This window comes from Leptonychotes weddellii, chromosome 2 (genome assembly GCF_054177405.1).
Source record: "Leptonychotes weddellii isolate Sample4059 chromosome 2, ASM5417740v2, whole genome shotgun sequence".
NCBI classification, from domain to species: Eukaryota; Metazoa; Chordata; class Mammalia; order Carnivora; family Phocidae; genus Leptonychotes; species Leptonychotes weddellii.
Genome location: NC_138370.1, coordinates 177,550,923 through 177,578,227, shown reverse-complemented (window position 1 = coordinate 177,578,227; position 27,305 = coordinate 177,550,923). Strand labels below are relative to the sequence as shown.

General features: G+C 53.3%; 1 protein-coding gene and 1 long non-coding RNA gene across 4 annotated transcripts in view; one reads left to right on the top strand and one right to left on the bottom strand.

The window, feature by feature from the left end:
• LETM1 (leucine zipper and EF-hand containing transmembrane protein 1) overlaps positions 1–21,860 on the bottom strand; it is a 38,895-nt gene extending 17,035 nt beyond the window's left edge. For 2 of the 3 annotated variants that reach the window (XM_081812776.1, XM_081812777.1), the window contains exons 1-6: positions 21,545–21,860; positions 17,504–17,564; positions 9,533–9,983; positions 3,804–3,947; positions 3,138–3,275; positions 2,184–2,387 (exon numbers count right to left, since the gene is read on the bottom strand). In XM_081812776.1, the coding sequence (XP_081668902.1) occupies positions 2,184–2,387; positions 3,138–3,275; positions 3,804–3,947; positions 9,533–9,983; positions 17,504–17,564; positions 21,545–21,842 (1,296 nt within the window). In that variant the 5' untranslated portion in view covers positions 21,843–21,860. Of the gene's footprint in view, positions 1–2,183; positions 2,388–3,137; positions 3,276–3,803; positions 3,948–9,532; positions 9,984–13,250; positions 13,269–17,503; positions 17,565–21,544 lie in introns of those variants that run through there. The other variant, XM_081812778.1, reaches the window with a different exon arrangement.
• A 133-nt stretch (positions 21,861–21,993) lies between these two features.
• Positions 21,994–26,394, top strand: LOC145720248 (uncharacterized). The gene is made up of 2 exons (XR_014143134.1): positions 21,994–22,328; positions 26,016–26,394. It is a non-coding gene; the product is annotated as an uncharacterized LOC145720248 (long non-coding RNA).
• The last annotated feature ends 911 nt before the right edge of the window (positions 26,395–27,305 follow it).

The window sequence follows — 27,305 nt, the reverse complement described above, 5'->3', positions numbered from 1 at the left end:
GACATCCGGAAGAGGGTAGCGGCCTCAGACCTCAGCCAGCAGTGCACATGGAGGTGTGATGGCGTCCCCCTAGTGTCTGCTGGGGTAGAGCGGTCACTGTCCCAAGTCCTCTGTCTTGCGAAGCAGCCCCTTTCCTGTCCTCTGGCCAGAGAGAGCAGACTTTTGTTAGGGGGTTTTCTGCTTGCTTTTTAAAAAAGATATCAATTTTAAGTAATCTCTACACCGCACGTGGGGCTCGAACTTACAGCCCTGAGATCAAGAGTCACAGGCTCCAGCGACGGAGCCAGTGAGCACTCCCATCAGGCTCTGGAAGTCTGCACACATCAGCACCTCTTCGTTGCCGTCTCTTCAGCCCCAAGGCACAAAGACCCACCGGGTTGGTCCTGGGGTCCCAGGGTCTTCTCCCAGGCTTCACAATCTTGTCACTTAACATCAACATCCAGGGGAAAGGAAGCCCACTCCACCTTCCCGATGGTGGAGGTCTGGCCACTGTGGTGTTGAGCAGCAGGACGACTTGTCCAAGATCACAGAGCAGGCGAATGGCCAGGACTCAACCCCAGGCGACCTGCCCTTGAGCTGCCTCTCTGCAGGTGGGGCGGGAGTGGGGGCAGCCACACGGCAGCCCCCCTCGCTCTGCTGCAGTGGGTGCCCGGAGTACGCTCCCAGACGACCTGTACTGCGCTGGAGAAAAGGTTTCTTTTCATCCTTTCAGAAACACAGTGATGCTCTGCTACTTCAAGCTACGACGAGGAGCCATTCTCATCCGACCCACTCCCCTGCTGAGAACTCCTAGAAAGGCGATAAAACACATACAATACACACCAGGCAGCATCGGAAAGCTAACACAACTAGGGCTCGGGCACAGTGAGATCATGTGGACGGAAAGGCCAGGCAACCACGGAGGTGTGGGCTGTCCGTCTGCGAGCCACTGGGACACGACAACTTCGACCAACTTTTAGGGCAGGCGGAGAGTCCAGGCCGGGGGCCACGGCTGAGAGGCAGAGACATCTCGCCGGGCTAAGAAGATGACAGCTGGAGTCGAGGGGCTGCTCGAGCAGACAGGCCTCGAGGGCCGCCGCCCAGGGAGGAGGACGGGCGGGAAACAACCCCGTCCTCAGGCACCCCAACTGAGCAGCACAGAACCGAGGAGTGGGGCAGAAAATCTGCAAAAGCGGAGGGGCCTCCGGGGCCCAGCTACGCAGGCGGCACTGTGGGGGAGGGCCTCAGCCAGGCTGCAGGCCCAGCCCTGACTGCGGCTGTGATCCCCAGACGACCGGGCCCTCGACAGCAGAGCAGACTTGGGTGGGCCCCTCCCGGAGGAAGACGGCGACACCCGGAAGCTCAGAAACTTCCCACAGACATGTCTGCATTCGGGCACAACTAGATACTGCAAACACACAAACCCAAGAAAACAAAACAAAGACTCCAGACCACAGTTGTCGGAATAATCAGACAGGAGCTACGACAAGCTGTTCAAGAAAGTGGAGCTCGAGCGGTCTGGGACGGAGACTGAGCACCTCCGAGGTGTGCCTGGAGAGCTATGAGAACACCAGACACCGGAGACCATATGGTGAGAAGCGCCGGTGGAGGACAAGAAGGCGGTTTTAGGAGCTCCTCCCAGGAAAAGTGCCCTGGCGTGTGGGCAGGCGGGAGGACACAGCGCGCAGCGCAGCCCTGGGAGTAATCTGCTTGTGGGCCGGCACTTGCTTTGGTCCTCCTGCCCTTTCCCTTGGGAGCCCCAGTTGTAGCCACTCTTTTTATGAAAACTATCAAAGATCTGGAACAAAAATCCATGTTAAAAGATGTTTATTACAGCACTGTCTAGAGTAGGAAAATATCAGCGAAAGTGATGGTTAGGAAGTTATGATGCATCCACGTAACAGTTATGACATGTCCATGTAATGAAACAGGCAATCGCTGCCAGTCATCCTTCCAACAAATACTCAGTGATGTGGACGGGTCTCCTAATGTCCTGCCAACTGACCACCTGTCGGGACGGTTCCAGTGTTACTGCAGCAGACGCGCGCACGCATCCAGTGTGTGCACACGGGGCACAGAGTGGGCAAAGAGCCATGATCTGGGAACGACAGGGCCACCAGAGCTTTAGAGTGAGGACACTGCTGCTTCTACAACCAGAAACCTAAGTACCTGGAGAGGCAGAGCCGCGACCGCAGGCCGCTCACCTTGTCGTCAGCCTTGATGGACCGCAGCCTCATGGTGAGCTGGAAGCGCAGGAAGTTGTTGGTGCCGATGGACTGGAGCTCCAGCAGCTTGCACAGGGCCACCAGCTGCGGCCGCGTCAGGTTATCCAGGGTCAGCTCGTCCTCAAACAACTTGGAGAAACGCAGGATCTCCTCATTGCTGGGTCTCTCGCCTGTCTCTCGGATCTGCGGGAGCAATCACGTGGGTGAGCCACTGGGCGGGGGGCGCGCGCGTGCGTGTGTGTATGTGTGCGTGCTCCCCGGCACCACCCATGGACTTGGGCCACAAGCCTCAAGTGAAGAAACAAAGGAGGATCAGCTGAAGAGCCCTGGACCATCCACACCCTCCGTCGGATCTGCCTTGTCATTACGCTCCTGCTGGGGAGCCGCCCCTCGAGGGCTCCACGCCCTGAGCAAGCCTGCGCTGGCTCCCCGTGGAGGACACCTCCATGCAGCACAAGGCCACCTGCTGCCCCACTCCCGCCCATGCAGAGCCGCGGCTACCGGCTGGCAAGAGGCTCCCCACTGTGGACGTAGCTGGGGAGCAGCCCCCAAGCCTGGCCCCCGAGCCTGGCCCTCCAGCATGTCACCACTGCAGGGTCTCAGTTCCTCATCTGCCAAACTCTACCTCCCCTGGGGCTGCTGCGAAGTCTGGAGACACAGGCAAACAATGGTGAATGTCAGCGAGGTTCAAGTTCTCAGGAGAGCAGGCCTGACCTCACTGAGTACGGGGCTGGGGTGGGGCTCCCGGTTACACCCCCTACAGCACTAGTCCACGCCTGTCGGGGAGCCCCACTCTTGCCGTGTGCAGTAGAGCAGGGAGAAGAAGTGAGGCAGTGAGGCATGCCCCCAAATAAGACGGGGCAGCCCTGAGGCTCTAACCAACACTTGGGACCCGTGGGCTGAGGCCACCAGGGCCCCAGAGCATCACAGCACCTTCTGGAAAAACACGGAGAAGTCTTTGGTGGCATTCCCCTTGGCTGCCTTGTTCTTCAGGGCCATCTCCTCAATGGTATCCTGCAGGAACTTGGCCAGCTCCAGCTTGACCCGCAGCTCCTTCTTCAGCCTCTCTTCCTGTGAGGTCAAAGAGGGGGTGCTGCACTCCCCTGGCCCGCACCCCGGCCCCCCCACAGCTTCCCTGGCTGGCACCAGTCAGAGCAGTTGCTCCTAGTCCTCCGATGGGAACCACAGCATGGAGTTCACGGTAGCCCTCAACCCAGTGCCGCCACATCTCCCTGAACGGCATTGACTCCCACCCAGGACCCAGGTGCTACGCATTCTGAGACTTTCTCTTCCATTTCATGGTTTTAAAAAATACTTGTGTGGCCTCTTGGAGCAGGGCCGCCCAGTGACGCTTCTAAGCTCTGTGTGCGGTGTGGAGTCCATGGCTCTTACCCCCACGCACAGCCTCAACTTGTGGCCTGAAGAGCTGGGCTAGATAAACCGTATTCTAAAACACGTTTACAGAGAAGCATGTCCGAAGCACGGCTGACTCATGAAGGCGACACGGGACACCTGAACGTCAGCCACCAACAGTGCAGACGTCCTAACTGCATGCGCGTCTGCCCTGCCCTGAGCTCGCCGCCCCCGACGCCCCGTCACCTTGATGGACTGGGTCTCGAATGTGGACGGCAACATATTGGGGAAGAGCTTCACAGCGACAGGAAGCAGGAACTCCATGAACGGCACCACCACAAAGACCAGGAAGGGGACCAGGCGAAAGAGGTCAGCGCAGATCCGGAGAAACTGGGAAAAGGCCGAAGGGGTCAGAGGGTGAGGCGACAACACTGCTCACGTGACCCTCAGAGGCGCGACCACAGGCAGCACCTGGCAGGGGTCGGCGAGAGCACGACGTCCCAGATGGCTCCGCCGCCTGCTCCCAAAGCACGGAAGACAGCCTTCAGAGAGGAGGGGCGGACGCTCGCCCTAGCAGTGGCCCCGTCCCTTCATGCCCCGCCCACTGCGGGGGCCCTGCTCTGCAGGGACGGCCTGACACAGCCACGGCGCTGCCCACCGGGCCTGGGCGCCCCAGGACGGGAGCAGCAGGCCGACGGCTGGCCGTAGCTGGCACCGGCCATGCCGCCCACCCCAAACGGTCAGCACAAAGGAAGAGCGTTGGCTGTGTGTTTCTCAGGATGGCCTGACTTAACCCTGCACTGCAGAGCAAGGACTGACAAACATCCAAGTGCTTCATCAACAGAATCAACTACCGCTGAAGCCGTTAAAGAAACGCGCAGGTCGCAATCATCCGACGTCCCTGAGAGTGGACACTCCCTGCCACACCCCCAGGTAGCTCAGCTTTCTCTTCTCTCACGACCAGTCAACTACGGCTTGCACTCACAACTGCCTACGCTCACAGGCACCAAAGGCACTCCCGTGCACGTCCACGTGTCTGTGTCCACTGTCACGAACCAGACGTGCTTTGGAAGAGCCACGTCAGTCCTAGAAACGGCTTCGTTTCGGCCTCATCTGACACTTATGATTGGGCTCGTGGTCCATCCCCGCTGGAGCCCGGCTCCCTAAGTGCTGGCGACCCCTCCTGTCTGTCAGGAGCCACCTGGCCCTCGATGGTGTGCGCCCTGAGTTTGTGGATGACGCACCTGAGGCTTTTCTCCCTAGACGGCACTCATCTGGCTCTTCTCAAACCAGTCTGTACTCTGCGGGGCACAGAGCCGGGACCCCCAACCTGAACCTATCTCCTCATTTACAAACCTCGCACGTTCACTTTCCTATTTATTGTCAAAACAGATTCACGGATTCCTATATTTCTTCATTTGTTTACAATTCATCACTATTTTTATTTTTATATTCAAATGGTCCAGGATTCGACCATGGAAAGACCCTTCAAGTTGATGTGGTTTTTGACATTCGTCCATTAATTTTTTTGTTAGTAGTTCTATTGAGGTTTAATTTACATTCCATAACATTCACCACTAAGTGTGTAATTCAATGATTTTTGGTAAATTTACAGATTGTGAAACTATCACCATAACCCATTTTTAGAACATTTTTGTCATGCCATAAAGTTCCCCATGTCCATCTGTAGTCAACCTGTGTTTCTACCCTCAGCTCGAGGCAAATAGCAAATTGATTTGTTTCTGTAAATTTGCTTTATTTGGACATTTCCCATATGTGGAGCCATACAATATATTCTTTGGCATCTGGCTTCTGTCATTAGGTACATAAATGTTTGGGAATGTTCTATCCTTCTGCCGACTTGACCCCTTTAGCATCATGAAATGCTGGACACCAGGATGACCTTCTCATCTTTGCTCTGCTGTCACCACAGTTCGGCGCTCAGAAGGCCTGGCCAGCCTTCTTCTGTCAGCACCACTTCCCTTTCCCCACTGTTTCACTTGGAATCTATTTGTCTTTACATTTAAGGTGTGTTTCTTGTAGACTGCACAGAGTTGGGTCTTGTTTTTAATCATACAATCTCAACCATTTAATCAATAAAACTAAAAAAAGGAAAACCATACGACCATCTGAACAGATGCAGGGGCACCTGGGTGGTGCAGTCGGTTAAGCAGCTGACTCATGATCTCAGCTCAGGGGGTGATCTCAGGGCCGTGAGATCGAGCCCCACGTCAGGCTCCACAGTGGAGCCTGCCCAAGACTCTCTCTCCCTCTCCCTCTGCCCCCCCCCAAACAAAACAAAACAACACAACCCACCACAGCAAAAGATACCAGAATAATGGACTTCGGTAAATCTGTAAGACACAAGATCAATATATAAAAATCAGTAGTACTCCTGGGGCGCCTGGGTGGCACAGTCAGTTGAGCATCTGACTCTTGGTTTCGGCTCAGGTCCTGATCTCAGGGTGGTGAGATGGAGCCCCTGGTCGGGCTCTGCACTGGGCGGGGAGTCTGCTTGGGATTCTCTCTCTTTGCATCCCCCACTCATGCACACACGAACGCTCTTTCTCTTTCAAATAAATAAATCTTTTTTTTTAAGATTTTATTTATTTATGTGACAGAGAGAGAGAGACACAGTGAGAGAGGGAACACAAGCAGGGGGAGTGGGAGAGGGAGAAGCAGGCCTCCCGCCGAGCAGGGAGCCCGATGCAGGGCTCGATCCCAGGACCCTGGCAAGGCAGACACTTAATGACTGAGCCACCCAGGCGCCCCTCAAATAAATAAATCTTTAAAAAGAAACCAGTTGTACTTCTATATATAGTAGACCCTTGAACTCCACAGAGGTTAGGGGCAGTGACCCTCCCACCCAGTCAAAAATCCACATATAAATTTTGACTCCCCCCAAAAGGTAATTGCTAAGAGTCTCCTGTTGACAGGAAGCCTCAGTGAGGACAAGAACAGTCGATGAACATGCATTTTCTGTGCTGTAGGTATCATATGCTGTATTCTTACAATAAAGCCAACCCCCCCCCCAAAAAAATACTAAGAGAATCTTAAGAGAAAGTACATTTGCAGTAGCGTGTATGTTTTTTATGTTTATATATTTATTAAAAAATCTGCACATAAGTGGATCCACACAGTTCAAACTTGTGTTGTTCAAGGGTCAACTGTACTAGCAATTGACAACTGGAAACTGAAATTTCAAAGACTCCATTTACCTACAAGAGCCAAAAGATGGAAGAACCCAAGTGTCCATGGAAGGACGGATGGATGGATAAACAAAACGGACACACAACCCACATGGTGGAGTGTTATTCAGCCTTAAACAGGAAGGAGACTGACACCTGCCACCACCTGGATGGACACTGAGGACACTGTGCTGAGTGAAGTGAGCCAGCCACCAAGGGACGAATGCTGTGTGACATGAGGCCCGCAGAGGAGTCAGATCACAGGGACAGGAAGTAGATGGTGGGTGTCGGGGGGCCGGGGAGAGTGTGGGGAGGGGCAGAGTTTCGGTTTGGTAAGATGGAAGAGTTCTGGAGATGGAGGGTGGGGACGTTCACAACAATGTGAAGGTATTCAGTGCCACAGAAGCATATACATAAAAATGGTTAAAATGGTAATTTTAGATTGTGTATTTTACCACAATAAAAAATTCCATTTGTAATAGCATCAAAAAATATGACACCGTACAATATTGCTAAAAGAAATGAAAAAAAAATTGTTTTATTCCCTATTGACAACCCCCAGAAGTGCCCCCCTTGTTTATTTTCGGGTCTTTCCTTACTTTCCAACACAGGCCCATCCAATGTGGTATACAAGCTCATCTCGTAGCACTGCTGGTGAGCACTGTCTCTGAGGAGCCCTGGTTCTTCCCTGTGGAGTGGTTAGAAGCCAAGGGCTGGGGGCCAAGTGTCACGCCTGCCACACCTGGTCATCACACTGAAGGGAGCAGAGGCTGGAGCGGGTAACAGTCTAACAAAGCCAGAGACTGTCAGGAAATAACGCCTCAGAGAGAAACTGCACTAACTCTCGATCACGCGCCTGGTGTCAAAGGATGGACCAGCAATTTCACCATCCTAAGAGCATCACCACATGGTGAGCATCAGCATTCTAACATGCTCCACCTGAAGCCAGCACTTGGAGGGAAAGCTCTAGAAGGAGGAGCCATGAGCATACTGGGGAGGCAGAGAATCAACCCCCCCCCCCCAGCTCCCCAGAGACCCCGGGAGCCCACCAAGCAGGCCCTAACTGCACCTCTCCACGGACAGCTGCGTCCGATGTCAGCTGCACATTGTCCCGGTTGGAAAACCAGGACCCAGAAGCATCTAGAGCGCACGCAGCTAATTCGAGCATGAACGGAGGCCCATGACGGCACCGTCTCTGCCCACATGGCCACCTGACACACCGTCAACAGATGTGCACTGTGACCCTGGACACCCAGCGCTGCCGCTGAGCCATCTCCGTGGCTAAGCCACGTCTCCTGCGACAGGGCACAGAAGCACCCCCTCCAGCAAACACTGCAGGTCCATGGGGCCCAGAGTCAGAGGACAAAGCTACTCTCCGGGTACTCGTATCCCACAGGAGTCCCACACAGTTCTGTCATTCTCTACTTAACACGATCAGCAAGCATCCAGCAGTTGCGTGACCTTAAATTCACACTTCAAATGTACCTCCCGCTTACACAATACTTACACAAATTATTTTACAATCTCTTTGCCTTTGTAAACATAATTTAACAGTCACTTTTCTATAATTATCAGGACTGCCAACATTTTGTTCAAATTCGAAGTACCTACAAGGCCCTAAACCAAGGGAAAAAAGCACTGCTCCACAAGCCCCCTCCTTAAAGCTGGCAACACGGATGCACGGCCTCAGCCAAGCCCGTGTCCACACTGGGATGTCGCCCTGGGACGGGCTCATCTGCTCCAACTCTGTTTTTTCTTAAAGTTTCACTGTCTTCAATGAAGTAGCAAACACATGCACCTTTCAAGGCAGAATGGGATGGGGGAGGAGCAGAAGGGAGTCCAGGTCATAAAGCATTAACCTGTGTGCTGTAATCAACACCCAGTGAGCGCTAAGAGCACGATTCTGAAATCCCAACGCCACTGCTCCTTCCTCCAATCCTCAACCTGCTCCCTCCTAAAACAGCATCTCAGGGGACACTCCAGCCCGTTAAAACAATGACCCATGTTCTCCATGAAGTTCCTGAGAACTAGCATAAAATCAGAAGCCAAAGTAACTCTCATACATGACAGCCAATTCCTAAGATCCTCTGATCTTAAGAGGATCAAGAGAACAGACATCACTGCACCTCTCCTTGGGGAATCTGAGGGTGCTGAGAATGTTAAAGCTGCCCCTTGCCCCTGGGGACTCACCAAAAAAAAAAAGAGCAAGAGGGGAAGAAAGAAAGGTCAACGGTGTAACCATCAGTTACTTCAGACAAAATAAGAGACCTAAAAGGTCTGGGCTCCTGGAAAAACAGGAAGACTTTTTTAAGAGCTGGGGGATGGCATGGGGCACCTGGGTGGCTCAGTCGGTGAAGCGTCTGCCTTCTGGCTCAGGTCACGATCCCGGGGTCCTGGGATGGCGCCTGCGTTATTGGGCTTCCTGCTCGGCGGGAAGCCTGCTTCTCCCTCGGCCTCTGCCCCTCCCCCCAGTTGTGCCCTCTCGCTCTCGCTCCTCTCTCTCTAATAAATAAAATCTTAAAAAAAAAAAAGAGCTGGTGCACGCCATGCTGAGCCAGAAGCTCGGGCAGAGGGGGCGGGTGAGCGGGCAGGTTCTGGGGCTGAGGACACACGTCCGGGAGCTCCGGCGGAGAGGCAGTGCCGCCGTCAGCGTGTCCCACAGGGAGGGTCGGAGGCTGGTTTTTCTGTGTTTTTTTTTAAAAAACCAGAAGTGGCAGAAGAAAGCTCTAAACATATTTTCAAGCACCTGGAAGGGGAATGGACCAGGAAGTCTCGCATGCCCATTACCTGCCTGCGCTCTCTGCGGGTCAGGCTGTGGCCGTGGAGGATTCGCCAGAGCATGCGCGCGGCGATCTTGGTGTCAATCCAGAGCAGGCGGAAGCCGTGGTAGTAGTGCTTCAGCTCGTCCAGGACCCTCTGCCCCAGCGACTTCTTCACGGCCGCCTCCGGGGGGGGGCTGTACACGGGGCCACCCTCCTCCAGCTTCTTGTTCTTGTCCTTTAGGGACTTGAGGGACTTCTCCACCACAGAGTCATCGCCCAGTGGGGGCGACGAGTGCCAGCAGCGCCAGGGAAGGAACGGTGGCCCTGGGACAACCAGACTGGCGGAGGTGGGGGCCCACGGCACTCCAGCCGCCGAGCACACGCGCTCGGGCCTCAGAGTCCAATAGCCACGGGGATCGGTTCTGAAGGAAAGGTGCACGGGGTGGGCGGGAGTGCAGCAGCGAAATGGCATGTTCCTTGAAAAGGGAAAAAGGAAAACAGTGATGAGGAGTCAGCCACTGTCTACGACCTCCCAGCACCACATACCGACGAGAACGACACAAACCAGAGCCGTATCACAACTACACGTAGCACACTCAACCTTCCTGGCACGTGAAACAGACTCCCCACTGCTTCCTGATGCTCAGAAAACACATCAGGAAGAGGAGAAGCTGCTTGCAAGGGGCTTGTGCAAGAGACCAAGGGCAGCCAGTCCCCGTGGGCTCATGGAGGACACCAGGACACCAAGGAGCCTGGGCAGGGGCTAGGGCCTGGGGTTAAGGGACAGGCTGGACACAAACAGCAGAAGCCTGACCTCTGCACTAGAGAGACCCAACCTTGGGGCAGATCTCCCATGTGGGTTCCCAGACTTGGGGAATTTGGGGTGGGGCAGGGTTGAGGGCGGGGTCCTTTCCCCTACCAGGTGACTTTCTACAAAGACCTGCAGCTCTTGAGCAAGTCCTGGAAGTCAGTGAGGACACTCAAATCAATGGTGACCCAACCCTGTGTGCAGTCCAGCAAAGATGTTTGTGCAAAATGGCAAAAACCCAACAAATCACATCCAGAGCCCACTCCCCCCTCTCTTCCCCGTGCTGCTCCCTCTGCTCAGCCCAGAGCCTCAATTACAGCCCAGTGCTGGAGCAACTTACCTGCACGATTCTCAGAACCCCACCATCTTCTATGTACCTCACCTGTCCTACCGGAAACCTCCTCCCTCCCTGGTGCACAAACCCGCTTCTGGGAGGCCACAGGCTCCCAACTTAACCTCAGAGGCGTGTGCTTATAAGCAACACGCCCCAGCCTCTTCCCATCTGCTGGATCATCTCACTGCACCTGGCCCAACACCAGCAGTGAGGACCTGAGCTCTACAGCTGCCTGTCCCAGTTCAGATTCCAATCCACTACTTATTGCTGTGAGACCTTGGGCAACTTAACTAACCCCTCTGTGCTTCGGGAACATCCTCTGTAAGTGGGTGTGGTAATATTTATGAAGTACCCAGAACAGTGTCTGGCACGAGCAACACCGACCAGAAAGGTGGCAGCTATGATTACTCTCCCATCAGAGCAGCTGAGGGCTGGAAGGAAGCCAGTGAGTGTACAGTTCAGCTGCACCTTTTACGCATGGGGAATACCGAAGGACAAACAGGGACGTGCCCACCTCAGGCATGGGGCACCGCTGGCCTCCCGTCGATCAACCCCGTGCTGGCCTCCTGCCTGTCTGCAAGGGCAGGGTCAGTCCTGTGCCATGAACCCCAGGTCCCCATAGTCAACACCTGAGCGGGAAGGTGGTGGCCTTGAGCTCACCCTGCTGGGTCACAGCTGGAAGGGGCAGGCTGCACGGAGCACAGCAGAGCTGCTCAGCCACGTGGGGCTGTGAAACCGTGGCCACAGCCTGGGCCCTCCGCGCCTCGGCCTCACTTCCCAGTGCGGGCGATGACAATGCCCACACACAGGAAAAAACCTTACCTCCTATCCCTGTCAAACTTAATTATCCCATTTTCCAACCCTCAATTAGCAAAAGGAAGCAAGTGGCTTCCCTGAGAAGGCATGATGTCAGCAGCTGCAGGGGGCGGCCCACAGGCACAGACAGACTCGTGAAAACAGAGCAAGCAGAAGAGCACCTGGTGTATCCAGCTGGGCCCAGTGATGCTCCAAGATCTGGCTATCTTCACGCACACTAGAGACTAGCATTACTAGCAATCTAGCCAGAAAGGTTTAGCTATTTTCAAAAAGCATAAAATTGCATAATCTGTTATTTTAAAAATATTCGTCAAAATAATACTAATCTGCACACGGCTGCCTTCCCATGGGCAGCTGGGGCCCTGCTCTGCCCCAGCTCACGAGAGCCCCTGGCTCGGCCTTGCTCCCGAGAAGCGCGCACCCGCCCCACCCACACAGGGTCAGTAGGCCCCTGTCCTTCTCCTGCTTTTCCTCTTTTTTCCCTTCAAAGTGGGGAAAACCCACTCCGGGCAAAAGCAGCGTGTCAACAAGAAATTCGCAGTCACTAGAGGACAGGCTATTGGCATTAGAGCTTGGGGGCTCCTATCGAAGCTACCCATTTTACTTTAGGTTGCTGATGCCTACGTCCACCTCAACACACACAACTTGCTGCCACCTTCAAGAAAAGAAAAACCAAGGACACCCTGGCTGGCTCAGTAGGCAGAACATGTGACTCTTGATCTCGGGCTTGTGAGTTTGAGCCCCACACTGGGTGGAGAGAGGACTTAAAAGTAAAATCTTAAAAAAAAAGAGAGAAAAACTAAGTCGTGGGGCCCCTGGGTGGCTCAGTCAGTTAAGCGTCTGCCTTCGGCTCAGGTCATGATCTCAGGGTCCTGGGATCGAGCCCTGCATCGGGCTCCCTGCTCAGGCGGGAAGCCTGCTTCTCCCTCTCCCTCTGCTACTCCCCCTGCTTGTGCTCTCTCTCTCTCTGTCAAATAAGTAAATAAAATCTTAAAAAAAAGAAAAACTAAGTCGTGCCTGGCAAAAGAACGCATTCACGGGGTCAGCACTTCCCGTGCCTTGTGGCATCAGCCGCACAACCACAGGGTGGGCACGGCAGGCAAAGGGACCCGCACCGGCTCTCCCCGTGGCACCTCCCTAACTCTTGTCAACGGCAGAACTCCTGTGCCCACTCGACTCCTAACACGTCCCGTTCCTGAGGGGACAGCTCACCCAGACAATGGCCTGAGGCTGGGCCAGGGAGGATAGCAAGCCTCCACGTGCCACCTTCCATTCTTCAGGGACGTGATGCCGGCAAGGGCAAAGTGACACCAGCAGCAAGAAGGGAAGCAAAGACCGACAACTGAGCAACAGGTACCAGGACCCAGCGCAGGCCATCTCTCTGCCCAGAGACAAGAGGTGAAACAGCGCTTGCCTACAGGACAAGGGGCCCCTCTGCCGGGGAGCCGGAGACCACTGCCTGCAACATCCCAACACCTGTCAGAGCCCTCGAGGCCCCACAACAGCACACCCTGTGCCAGGAGCACTCCAGGGCCCGGGGAAGCAGCTAGCACCACCATTTTCGCATTTCGGCAGCCCGTCTTATGAGCACTCGCATTGCACCAGACTCTGGAAAGAGCCTCACGGCAGCCCCACTCTTCCTATGGAATGAGCTCCAGGACTAACGAGTTAGTTTGCTTATTCCCAATTTTAGGTGCTCCCTTGCTGTCTTTATTTTTATGATAAAGGAGGTCAAGAGCAGCCAGACAATGCCCATGACATTGTCTTGGATCAGAAACTCCTCACCTGCTCACCGTTTGGGGTCTGGACCATTTTAGCTGAAGACTGAGATCGCAAAAGAACCAATAGAGAGAATCACACTGGCCTCAGAACAACGCGGACTTCTGTGGCTGGACCCACTTATGCGTGGAGGTTTTCTGATAAAGGCAGGACAGTCCTGTAAGTACATTTTCCTTACGGTTTTTTGTCTAGCTTGCTTTATTGTAAGAACGCAGCACATGATACATGAGATATGTGCGAACTGACCGTTATGTTCAGCAAGGCTTCTGGTCAACAGCTGGCTAGCAGCAGTTCAGCTTGGGGAAGTCAAGTCGTATGTGCATCTTCCACTGCCCAGGGGTCGGCGCCAGACCCCTCCCTGCATTGTTCAGGGGTCACCTGTCCTTATCCATGTGGCTCAGTATTTCTTATACTGAGTCATCAAAAGGAAAAGCAACATATCCAGGATGCTGAGACTGATAAAGACTTCAACTCTCACCGGTAATCTCTCATTTGAAATGTAGGTATTCAGCCAAACAGCTTTATAGTTCCCATTGCTCAACATTTTTTTTTCCCTATAGTCTTCTTTTGTTTATTTTTAAGTAAGCTCTGCAGACAACTTGGGGCTTGAGCTCACAACCCTGACAGCAAGAGTCACCTGCTCCACCAACTGAGCCAGCGGGTGCCCTGCATTGCTTCACTTTCTAAAGAAAGCGCTTAACTTTCTGAAAATTATTAGTTATAAAAAATTTGTATTAATAAAGCAGTTTTTATATTTTAATATGAATCTTAAATGCAGGTACATTTGACTCTTAAAGGTGCTTGAAAAATTCGACGTCCATCCCTAATAAAAACATTTTAGTACAGTAAGAATAAAAAGACAGGGCACAGAGTACTGAAAACAAAAGCTAACATTACACAGACCAAACACTGGACGCTCCCGATCGGCTGGAGTGACGACGCAGGAGGGGCTGCAGCCGCTCTGACACCAGGCCCGGCAGCAGACGGAGCAGGCAAGTGGCAGGAGCACGGACACCAGGAGCCTCACAGGGCGCCGTGCCCCCGCAGGCCCTGCCACCGAGGACAGGTGGTACCGTGTGAGCGAGAGTATGAGAAACGAGCTGTGAGAAGTGGTTGGACACAAGAAGACTGGTGACTTACATGCCAGCAATAATCACTTAGAAAAAGAATGAAAAAGGAGGTCCATCGACACCAAACCCAACATGTCTGGGCGCTTCTTAAAGGTAGCGGGTGTGGCCCAGATAAAGAAAATGACAGACCTCGGGCGCCTGGGTGGCTCAGTCGGTTAGGCGACTGCCTTCGGCTCAGGTCATGATCCCAGGGTCCTGGGATCGAGTCCCACATCGGGCTCCCTGCTCTGCGGGGAGCCTGCTTCTCCCTCTCCCACTCCCCCTGCTTGTGTTCCCTCTCTTGCTGTGTCTCTCTGTCAAATAAATAATAAAAATAAAATCTTAAAAAAAAAATAAAAAGAAAATGACAGACCTCTTCCTGAAACAGAGAGAAGGTCTTACTAAAGAAAACAGCTTACCCTCTGGGAAACTGTGGGTGCCTTTAAGTTAATATTCCCAAATAATTTTATGTTGTTTTTTTTTTAAAGATTTTATTTATTTGACAGAGAGAGAGACAGTGAGAGAGGGAACACAAGCAGGGGGAGTGGGAGAGGGGGAAGCAGGCTTCCCGCCGAGCAGGGAGCCCGATGCGGGGCTCGATCCCAGGACCCTGGGATCATGACCTGAGCCAAAGTCAGATGCTTAACAGACTGAGCCACCTAGGTGCCCCGATTTTATTGTTTTGAGGACACTCCAGTTACAATCCCAAAAAGACCACTTTAAAACTGAAATAATTCAAAAGTAAACCCAGAAAGACTGTCCAGAAAGGAGGTGTTCCAGGCCTGGTCCCCTGCAGGTAAAAGCCAGCAGGACTCACCAGGGCAAACGTCAGGTGTAGGCCACCCAGACACAACGAGCACCCCCATGTAAGAGGAAAAGGCGCGGAAGGCTCTGTAGGCTCCCCTCCCCCACCCCCATGGTGGCTCATGCAGGTGAACCAGTCCACATGGCAGTCCTCTAATCTGCCTTAGAGGTCAGTACCTAGAAACCAGAGACTTCACACAAAAACCCAGACCTCCAGCTTGTCTTGAAAAAAACCCAAGAGCTGGCCTTACGAGGCTACATCCTTTATGGCAAGCATGAGTTGCACCCCAGGATCACCAGCTAGTTTCCAGCCTCACACTGGGCCCCATGCCCCTGAAAGGTTACCCGCAGATTACAGTTTGCTTTAGAATTATCTAGAAATGCACACTTTGGCAAGAGTAAAGATGTTCTATGCACATTCATCAATGGCTCCACATCATAAAGAGTTCATGACAACATCTTACACTGGTCAAAAGAGAAATCTAATTAAAATCAAACCCAGGGGGGGGGGGCACCTGAGGGGCTCAGTTGGTTAAGCGGCTGCCTTCGGCTCAGGTCATGATCCCTGGGTCCTGGGATTGAGCCCCGTGTTGGCCTCCCTGCTCAGCGAGAGCCTGCTTCTCCCTCTCCCACTCCCCCTGCTTGTGTTCCCTCTCTCGCTGTGTCTCTCTCTGTCAAATAAATAAATAAAATCTTTAAAAAATCAAATCAAATCAAATCAAATCAAACCCATGATTGGGGCCCCTGGGTGGCTCAGGTGGTTAAGTGTCTGCCTTCGGCTCAGGTCATGATCCCAGGGTCCTGGGATGGAGCCCCACATCGGGCTTCTTGCTCAGCGGGGAGTCTGCCTCTCTCTGCTGCTCCCCAGGCTTGTGCTCTCTCTCAAATAAGTAAAAAATTTTTTTAAAAGATTTTTTTAAATTCATTTATTCATTCGAGACACAGAGATAGAGAGAGAACATGAGCAGGGGGGAGAAGCAGAGGGAGGGGGAGAAGCGACGCGGGGCTCGATCCCAGGACCCTGGGATCATGACCTGAGCCGAAGGCAGACGCTTAACCACCTGAGCCACCCAGGCGCCCCTCAAATAAATAAAATCTTAAAAAAAAAAAAAATCAAACCCAAGAGCCAGGTGGGAGTACTCTTGCAACAGGCAGGGGCCAGCAGGGACTGCTGCTGGGAGGGGGTTTGAAACAGACTCTGTTGTGTCCCCACCATACCCTGCATGTGTGCCAACCCCACTCCACAGAGACACTCACACATGCAAGAAAAGCCTCGCAAGCCCGCTATGTTTAAGCACAATTTTGCTTTACCATCAACCAAGTTTTCGTGTATGACTTACATAGTTTTTATTTTAGGGAATTAAATCTGTTCCAGGAAGGCATTCTCCAGAAAAGTGTTAGAGCCAAGATGAGGTGACAAATGAACCATCTCAAATGAGTAAGAAAACTCAGAAGACCCCATGGCTCCATGGTTGTGAGGGGCACTTGGGAAGAGGTCTGCACTCTCCAATTGGAAGAATCAGAGATGTCCGAAGGGAGAGATGGGCTCTACTCTGGGTTTCTGGGGCAAGAGGACAAGGGCCTGGGAGTCAGGAGAGAGGTCGGGGCATCTGACCACGCAGGTGGGGGAGGGCATCACAAGGAAACTATGCTCGGGGATGCTGGATAGGGGGAATGGTGGGTGGGAGAGCACAGGAACCGAGGGAAGTTCGAGTCCATGTGCGACAGTGCACAGGGAAGTATGGATGCCACTTCCTCCAGGAAGCCCTCCAGCCTTGCAAAAGCACCACTATGGGGAAGGGCTAAGTCTACCACATTCCAGGCATGTCCCCAGAACCAGGTGGGGGAGAGCCCTGTGGCCAGCAGTCACTCAACATGATGCTCTGCGAAGGACCAAATGGGGTTCAAGGGAGGGTCTAATGTGTTCACTGCAGAGTCCAACACCTACAATGCTGCCTGGAGGCACATCCTATGTCTCTTTGCACAAGTGCATGAAAAGCCACCGACAACAACAGACGTGGGAGCGTGGAAAAGCACACAGTGCATGGTAAGTACACAGCACTGTCTGTTTTGAAAAACAGACATATGAAAAAAAGACCAGAATAAAATACACTGAAATGTAGTAATATTTACAACAAGTACTGGAATTATGAATGTTTATTTTCCAAGGATCCACTAACGTATGAGGTTATATACTTCAAAATACAAAGATAAAGGCTAAAAAGAAATAAAAACAAAGAACAGGAAGGTAGAATATACTGTCTCCCCAAAATCAGGAGTCACACATCAGTCAAGCATTTTCAAGCTCCCACTTCCACTGGACATACAGTAACGTTGTTGACTTACAGGTGGCTCATCAGCCCCACGGTGCTGGCACAGCCGAGACAGGCACGATCTCCCAGACTACCTACGACAAAGACGAGGAGAAAACAAGATGTAAGTCTCAAATCACGGGCTGTAGACGGATACCACCTTTTAGACTCTCCTTTGCAGAGTAAGTTTCTAGAAGCCTGTTCTGAGTGTTGGAAGGTTTCAGAGTGTTGCAAGTGAAGGGTCTGTCCAGTTAGGAACACGGGGTCTTGGGGTAGCCTTAGGAAAGAAGGGGAATCTGAGGCAGCCCCCGGCTTCAAACACCCCAACCAGGGACACCAGGTTCCACCAGCCAAGGGTCCACAGAGCCCAGGCCTGGGGGTCTCCCCAGGCAGGACCACTCCCTACTCGCTCCAGCTGATGCCAGGTTGCACGGGACTCCCAACGCACAGACAGCCCCATAGAGCAAGCAAGGGCCCCATCCAAACAACCCAACACCTTCTCTGCCCACAGGAGGGGGCGAGGGCTATGAGAATTATTGGTAAAACAAATGCCAAGAGCAAGCTATTTCTTGGATAAACACCATTGATGAATGTACAGCACATGGATTTTGATGTATTTTTTGACACTTTTTCTAATTCAACGTGGCTTCCGTAGCATAAATTCAGAGTTCGTTCTCATGACCAATGCTCAGGCTTACCTGTGATCAAACCCTGTGCTGTGGAAACCACCTGTGGAGGGAACGAGACAGATACTAGGGGCAGTGGGGCCAGAGGCACTGTGCTGAGAGGATGCCAGGCAGCAAGGCTGGAAAGGCAGGCTGGCATCCTAAGACCCTCCGGCAGCAGGAGAGCACAGAGCAGGTGCAGAGTGCTGAGGGCTCACTCCAACGGCCAGCGTGAGAAGGGAGGAGAGAAGACGGGCACAGCAGGGGACAGGTGCCAGCTCCAAGACACCCTCCAAGCAGGCCAGGCAGGGGAGACCCGAGCTGCTCCCAGCGGACCCTCTGGAGACAAAGACTTCCACTTGTCACTTCATGTATCTCAAGTGGAGCCCAGGGTCATCACAGGCAACTTCTCCTGTGTAGAAGGCTATTCCCATCAAATTTAGGACCTTGTAGGACAGGTGACAGCCTTGATTAAAGCTGGGGTCTGGGCTCCCAAGTGGTTACCATGATTCATCATCTTTTATATTTCCAACATTACATTTTTAGTCACACCAAGCCCTCCTCACCCCAGCTGAGGACCAAACAGAAGTGTCCCAGACCTGGGCCAGCCCCGCACCCCAAGAACATAGCTCAGCAATGGCTCCTGGTCCTGCACCTCCCCCCCCAGCAAGGAGACAAGCTGTCACAGCTCCCTGGCCTGCCCTCCTATCACTATGTTGTGTGAACTGTACATCCCCTGTCCTACCTGGCCCCTTCCCACAATCTCCCCACTCTGAAGGCTTCCCCAGCCCTCTAAGGAGCCCACTCCAGAGGGATGGGGTGGGGAGAGGACTCCAGGATATGGGCCACAGATGGGCCATTCCCTCCTTCTAGAAGTCCCTTTAATTTTTTCCCCCCAACAACCAATTCTACAACTCTCTGGCCCCAGCTGGGCAGCCTACCATTAGGTTCTGTCTGACCCTACCCGGAGTTAGTGCATACCCACAGGTTATTAAGGGCTCAGTCCCACAAGACTGCTCCGCTTCGGCCACCAGTTGCAAGTAGGGTTCTCAGGTCACCCACACTTCTGCCAGCTACAAATATGAGGGTTCCCACCACCACTTTCAGTTTTATTAATTCTCTGGAACAACACAGAACTCAGGAAAATTCTCTATTTCCTATTACAGTTTATTATAAAGGACATGAGGAACAGCCAGATGGTGAGGTACATAGTGCAAGGTGTAGAAGACTCCTGAGTGCAGGAGCCTCTGTCCCTGTGGGGTCAGCATCTACAGATGCCACCAATTCCAAAGCTCCCCAAGCCTCCCTATTCAAGAGTTCTTTTCTTATCTTCATTACCTAGACATGACTGATTATACCCTAAGCCACAGGCAATCGATTTCAATCCCCAGACCCCCTCTCCTCCCTGAAGGCTGGGATTCTACAATAGAGCTGAACAGTCCTCAAAACTGTCAAGGAAAGCCTGAGAAACGTATTACAGCCAAGACTAAGGAGAAATAACAACCTCATGTAATGTGGTGTCCTGGATAAGGTCCTGGGATACAGCAAGACATCAGAATTAAAATGTGCACAATAAAGGTAAGGTACTAATAAAAAAACAAATGCGAATAGAGAGTATGTAAATAACAAAGTAAAAAAAATAAGAATAAAGTGTGGGACAGAATAAAAGAAATCTGAACACAGTATGGAGCTCAGATAATAACAATGTACCAATGTTGGTTTACTAATTGTGACAATGAACCACACTGACAGAAAAGGTTAATACTGAGGAAATGTGCTGCAGAAAAGGGCCCCTGTGCCCAGATCGGAGTGTTTTGGAGGGTCCAAGACTGGACTCGAAGTCCAGTCCTGGGTCTCCAGGACTCTGGATTCCCTGTTGGTCCTACAGCAAACCCAATGTCTGAGCCACTCTCAGCCCCTTCCTGTATAATAAAGAACAGTGCTAACTAACTACAAGAAACATTTGTGCTCCCAAAATGATACAATCACAAAAACAAATTCCGCTCACCTTTTTTTTTTTTTTAAGATTTTATTTATTTATTTATGAGAGAGAGGCAGAAGGAGAAGCAGGCCTCCCGCAGAGCAGAGAGCCTGATGCGGGGCTCGATCCCAGGACCCTGGGATCATGACCCGAGCCGAAGGCAGACGCCCAACGACTGAGCCACCCAGGCGCCCCATAATTCAGCTCACTTTTAAACCGTGAACTACTACAGAAACATGAAGTGGCCAAAGTATTTTTATTACCATGCTTAGAAGAGATACAAGGAGAACTCTAACAACAGAGGGACCTGGACACCCAGACTATTCACACTGTCACTTCCGGCTGCTCAGTGCCCTTCCCATGGCTCCAGAGTTCTAAGCAGCCAACCAGCCATTATGTTAAAAATTACAAGAATTATGTTTCTTGGGGGTGTTTTTGTGAATCGTAAAGTACTTTGAAATACATTTCACTTGAGTCTCTAATATTCATAAGAGAAATCCTAATCTTAACAGATAAGGAACAAACTCAGAAAGGTTAATATATAAGAAGAATCAGAAAGGGAGTCTGGGCTACTGACATGTGGACCCCTAAGAGCCCCGAGTTAGGTGTGATCTCTGCGTAGACAGTATGGTCACTGAGGCTGGGGATACCAAGGGCCCTGCCTGGGACCATGCCCAGCAAGGCCTGGGGCCCCTCTACAGACACCCAAGAGTACTAGAAGGATATGGGCCCCACGGATGTCCTACAGGTCCGCAGATCCAGCTCGTTCGTGTCTGCCAAACCCTGGCCATTTCTCCTCAAGAGTCCTAAACGTGGCCCAAGGGCACGACTATCCTCGTGAGTGAACACCACGTTCCACCAAGCTTAACCACGACAGGAGCGCCCAGACAGTCCTAGGGCTGACCGTCAGCGCGCTCCCTTCAAAAAACTTTCCAAACCCCGCTCAGGACGCCGCGGCCAGCAGCCGGGCGGCTAAGGTCACAGCGCGAGTGAGTCACAGGCCGCCGCCCCGCCCGCGGCACCCACACCCCGACAACGGGCTGGCCAGGGCGGGGCTGAGGGGCGAGGCGGCCCAAGGTCCCAGCACGGCGTGACCCCAGCCCCGGGCCGCGTCCGAGCGCCCCGACCCACCCACCCAGCCACCAGAGCGCCGCCGGGCGCTGGGGTGCCCAGCCCGGCAGCTGGGGCCCGAAGCCCTCGGCCGCCCGCCCGGACATCCGGCCCCCTGCTCCTGTCCTCCCAACGCCCCTGGTTCGGGCCCCAGGCCCCAGCCCCCGGCCCCGGCCCCAGGCCCCGGTGCCCCGTCGCCGCCGGCCCCAGCCCCTGTCCCAGCCCCCACCCGGCCCCCGCCGACCCCGGCTCCCGGCCCCCGCCGGCCCCGGCTCCCGGCCCCCAGCCCCGCGCTGTCGGCGGAGCGCCGGCTGCTTACCCCTCGGGGCGGCGGCGCGGGGCGGCGGGAGGCGGGTGGGCCCCCGGCCGCGGCAGCTCCTCAGTAAGATGGACGCCATGTGCCCGGTCGCGGCGGCCGCTCCGGCTTCCTGCTTCTGCCTCCTCCTGCGCGGAGGCCGCGGCTGCTCGGGCGCCTCGGCCCGCTCGCGCGGACGGTTGAAAGCGGCGGTTGGCTCCCGGCGGCGGACGCTCAGCTCAAGGACCCGGCACCGGCGGCAGCCATGTCCCCTCACGGCGTCCGGCGGCGCGGGGCGGGGCGGCCGGGCCTCCGCTCCCATTGGGCCCCTCGGGCGCCCGCCGCCCGCCAAGTGCGGGGCGGACTCGCGCCGCCGCGAACTACGGGTCCCGGCGTGCCCCGCGACGGCCAGCCCCCGAGGCCGCGCGGCATTCTGGGGCCCGTCGCGCCGGCCGCGCACGCGTGCTGGGCCCTTCCGTGTCGCCGCGGTGGCGGGTCGACGCGGAGAGGCACGGGCCTCTTGGGGCACTCGGGGGAGGGCCCCGCGGAGGGACGCCGACGGACCGGCTTGTGTGGCCGAGCTCCTGCTAGCTGTCGGTCCCGTTCCGAGCCAGCGCACGAAGTCTCGAAGGGCCCTCCCCGGGTCCAGGCCCAGGGCGGCGCCCCCACCTCGCGGCCTGACCCGCCCAGCTGAACGCTCACACGCCTGCTCCCAGAAGGCCTTCCACCCAGCCCGGACCTTTGAGCCCACACCCCCTCTTTCCTAGGATGGGGTCATGTTCGCAATGGTCCTGCGGGGACGGATGAGGTGACGCAGGGAAAGCAGGCCGGGGGAAATGGGGTGGGCGGCCCCTGGGGCCCAGGGGACATGGTCTTCCCAGGCAGGCCACTCCCACCAGCCTGCGCTCCCAGCGCGGGGGCCCCAGGCTCCTCCTCGGGACTAGCCACCCTGCTTTCCCCGTGCCATGCTTTGCTTGGAAGGCCTCTTGCCTCCTCCTGGCCTCGTCTGCTTGTCTCTTGTTCACTGATGTAATTAATCCCAGGGTACCGCTTAGGGAAGGTCCGGCAGTGCATACTCAGTGCAAATCTGTTCTCTGGGCTGCGCAGCGTGGAACTCCTAATCTTAGCAGGCTCCCCGCTCTTGAGAGACTGAATTTGGTTGTATGGCATGTCTCCCTAGGAGGCTCAGCCCTCGCCATCAGGAAGAAATAGCCTGCCCGCAGTGGTTTTCCTTTCCAGGACGGCCAGATGCTGAGCTGGGATAGGCCTGGAGTCCCCAGCTGAGGTGGGAGAAGATGGAGCTAGTTAGTGCGGGGCACTTGGGAGATAGAAGTGCTTGCATTAGCACTGGGCAGTGAGCGCTACAGACGTCATACTCAGAGTTAACCCAAGCAGGTCGATGCCTGCAACTGAGGCCTCCAAGGTCAAAAGAACATAAAGCCAGGCTCCTTTCCTGTACATCCCCCAGGAGGCAATGGTGGAATAAGGAAGGACAGTTCTTGTCCCCCATCCCAGGATCAGGTCTGAGTCAGGGCAAATAGGTGCTCAGGATCAGACAGGACTGGCCTTCCAACGCCCAAAGTGTAGGAGAACGCTTGTGTTAGTGCTGGTAGCTGAGTAGCTGACATTGGCCCTCAGCTCCCAAAGGCTCTGTTCCAAAGCCGTCAAGGGGCAGGGAGGGAGGCTCCACAGAGTGGGTGAGAATCAAAGCTGGTCCCTAACAATGCTGTTAGTGTCTGCAGGACTTTGAAGGACAATGGATGGGGGAAAGGCCCCATCTGCCTCTGTATTGCCCAGGGGCCAGGTGTGAGGAAATAAGGCAACAAAGCTCACTTGCCCTTGGCACGATTCACCTGTGACCCAGCTAGGTTGCATGAGAGAGAGAAGAAAAAATAGGGTCTCTATAGAGGGGGTGCTTCTGAACACCCGTCTGTGATGCTTTCTGCAGGTCCACTGCCAGGGTGGAATTTTGGAGAAAGTCATTTTTAACAATACCTTTATTGGTTTTTCTTTTTTCTTTTGTTTTTAAGATTTTATTTATTTGAGAGAAAGTCAAGCATGGGGAAGGGCAGAGGGAGAAGCAGGCTTCCCGCTGAGCAGGGAGCCGGATGCGGGGCTCGACCCCAGGACCCTGGGACCATGACCTGAGCCGAAGGCAGATGCTTAATGACTGAACCACCCAGGCGCCCCCCCTTTATTGGTTTTTCTAATTAGCTAAAGAACATGTGCTTGTTATAAGCATTTTAAGTTTATAAAAATAAATATAAAGCGGCGCCTGGATGGCTCAGTTGGTTGAGCATCTGCTTTCGGCTCAGGTCATGGTCCCAGGGTCCTGGGATCGAGCCCCACCTCGGGCTCCCTGCTCAGCGGGGAGTCTGCTTCTCCCTCTGCCTCTCGCCCCTGCTTGTGCACTCGCACTCTCTCTCTCTCAAATAAATAAGTAAAATCTTTAAAAATAAAAGAAATATAAAGAAACAAGTAGAGGGGTGCCTGGTTGGCTCAATCCATAGAGTATGCAACGCTTGATCTTGGGGGTCACAAGTTCAAGTCCTACATTGGGCATAGAGCTTACTTAATAATAAAAATAATAATTAAAAAACAAGTAAAAATCTGGGATCCTGCCAGCTTGCTACCCATACCCTTAATGCCACGTGAATGGCCGCCTTCCTGCCCCCCACCTACTCATGCAGCAGTCCAAGTGCACAGAATCCTGGCACAGTGGGTCTGTTTTTATATCATGGACTCTGGTTTTTTTCTTCTCTTTTTTTACGGGCCTTTTTCTTTTTTCTGTGCTCCCCACAAATTGAACATAATCTTCCATAGTCGGTCCATGTTTACACAAGTGACAGGAGTCCAGAGAAACAGAGTGGAATATTCAGGCAGCACAAATGCCCCAGCTAGGGAGGATAGAGAATCTGCCTAGGGGTGAGGTCAGGAGTCAGGTTAGGGACCTGGTGTGGGGGGGAGGGCCATGTTAGACATCGGGTTAGGGAATCAGGTTAGGGGTCAGGTTACGGATCAGGGTATCAGAGGAAGACTCAGCTGTGTGCTGTACTGCAGCCAGGATCAGTCTCAGAGCAGGTGAAACTGGATTTGACAGGGTTGGAGTTTTGCTCAGAAGTGTGATGAAGGAAGAGAAGGACAGTGGAGTTTAAGATGTGTGCAAAAGAGTGGCCATAAGGCTTGACTGGGAAATTTAAACTGGGGATGAGGGGAAGGGAGGAAAAGGGAGCAGCTGAGGACAGTGGAAAGTGGCCAGACCACTGGCCTGTGGGGGCTGCTGGTCCTGGAGGGCGTTGGGAGTCCGGTACCACAGCAAGTGAGCTGGCAAGAGAGGGATGCTCACAGTGGGTGGTGGGTGGCTTGCATTTATTGGCCATGGCAAAGCTAGAATGTGAGCCCAAGAGAAGGGCCTGAAGTGACGCTGGAGGGCAAGGCCCTTGGGGTGGAAGAGCCAGACACCTTTGAGCGCCATGGGGAAAGGCAGGCCTTCCTCCAATTGAAAGCAGCCTTAGCCAGGCACACACTGCAGAAGGAGCAGGTACTGGCCTCCAGCCCTCTCTTGCTGTTGGAACAACCTACACTACCAAGGTGGTGGCCCGGACTAGAGTATGGAAGAGACATTCATTTGAGTCCTTGAGTACACAGGAATGATGTCTATGGGGCTGAGACTAAGCCTACTCGCTCCCCACAGCAGCGCCCATTCTCTGTCTCCATAACAAAGCCTTGAGTTTCTGGGTTTCCTGGAAGACACCATTCAGCAGCCTCCCTTGACCCTTCTGCTTCTGCCTGCCTAGCACTGTGGGTGATGGGATGGAAAGGACGGACCCTGGACTGCCGACCTTGGACTTGTTTTACCTAAGAGTGAGAAAACATCCATCTGTTCTCAGCCACTGTTATTTAAAGGGGTTTCTGTATATAAAACTGAACTTAATCATAATGGATTCAAGGACAGATCCCTGGAAGCTAGATTGCTTGAGGCAGTGTGACTGCCAATGTATATTTTTGTAAACCTTTAAAATTAAAAGTTTTATTTTTTAAGATTTTATTTATTTATTAGAGAGAGAGAGAGCACAAGCAGGGGAAGTGGCAGGCAGAGGGAGAAGCAGGCTCGCTGTTGAGCAGGGAGCCTGATGCAGGACTCAATGCCAGGACCCTGAGATCATGACCTGAGCTTAAGGTAGATGCTTAACCGAACAAGCCACCCAAGTGCCCCTCATTTGGTGCTTTTTAACAGCTTCTATTTTTTCTATTGAAGTTTCTCTTCATTCATTAGACCATATTTTCCTTTAATTATTGAATATCTTCAAACACCTGCCTTAAAGTTTTTCTCCGTCAGATCTAAAACTGGGCTTATGGTTAGTTTCTATTAATTGCTTTTTTCCCTTGATAATGGCCACATCTCTTTTCTTTGCATGCTGAGTAACTTTATTGTTCATTAATTGCTGTGGATGATATGCTATAGTCTCTAGATTCTGTTATCTTCCTTTGACAGTGACAATGTGTGCTTTCCGATCATTGAACACTCTGCAGCTTCTGCCTTCCTCCCTTTGGATTCCCACTCTAGGGAAGCCAGCCCATGTTGGAAGGATACTCAAGCAGCCTGTGGAGAGGCCCACATGGGGAGGAACTGAAGCCTCCTGCCAATGGCCAGCACCACCTGAGTAAAGCTGTTTCCGTAGCCTATCTGCCGCTCCAGCTAAGGTTTCGGATGATGGCTGCTCTGGGCATCATCTTGTCTGCGACCACAGAACTAGCTGTCTCGCCCATTCCCAATTCCTGACCAAAGCAATTGTGTGTGATAATATTTACTATTGTTTTGAACCACTAAGTTTTGGGGTAACATGATACACAGCAATAAATAACAGACAAGATGTGTCTAGAGGATGTATTGCTGTAGGATGAGGCTCCAGTTCCCAGGGCATGGATCCTAGTGTCTCAGCCGCATGCCAGGGACATTCATGGGCTTGAACAAGGTGTCCGCTCTAGCTAGCCCAGAGCTCCCACAACAGTTGTTCTCTGGGAAGTCTGGGGGCCTCACCCCAAGTATATGCGGCCCCGTCCTTAGCCAAGGACAGTGGGACATCTTAGACTCCCCTGGACACACTTGCTGGTCCTCCAGTGCCCTCTCCACAGATTCCAGCAGCAGCACTGGCCCCTCAGCTTGGTCATACGGTGTGCCCTGGCTGGACCCCATCTCCCTGTGCCATGGTAGGAGACTGCCACAAGTACAGAGCTGGGTAGGCGAGGTGTACCTTGCGAATGTCCCTTCACTGGGGATTGCAGTACTGCATTTCCTGTTTTTCACACCTGAAAACAGCTGCCTCATCTGTTTTGTCCATGTTAATGGTTGTTGACAGTGGGAGGGCCAGTCGGCTCCAGGATTCTCTGTTCTAGCCTCAATCAAATTAGTTTTTAAAGACAAATCTTTCTACATTTGTGGGAAAACTGGTGAGCTCTGAATCAAGCCTAGAATTTAGTTAGTGGTAATGGACTGATGTTGGTTTCTTAGTTTTGATAAAGCTACCATGGAAATGTAAGCTGTCGAGACAAGGGGAAACGGGGAAACTGTTATCTGTGCATCTTTTCTGTAAATATAAACTTACTACAATAAAAAAATGATCCATCTGGCTGGAGGCCGGAGTGAGGGAAAGAGAGGCCAGGCTCTCTGTGTGGCTGCCCACCAGGCTGGCTCTGAGCAGCAGCTCCTGCTGTCTCTGGTCAGTACCCACCTTAGGCTGGTGAGGCCAGTCACTCGTCCAGGACACAAGTGGTCCAAAGCGTT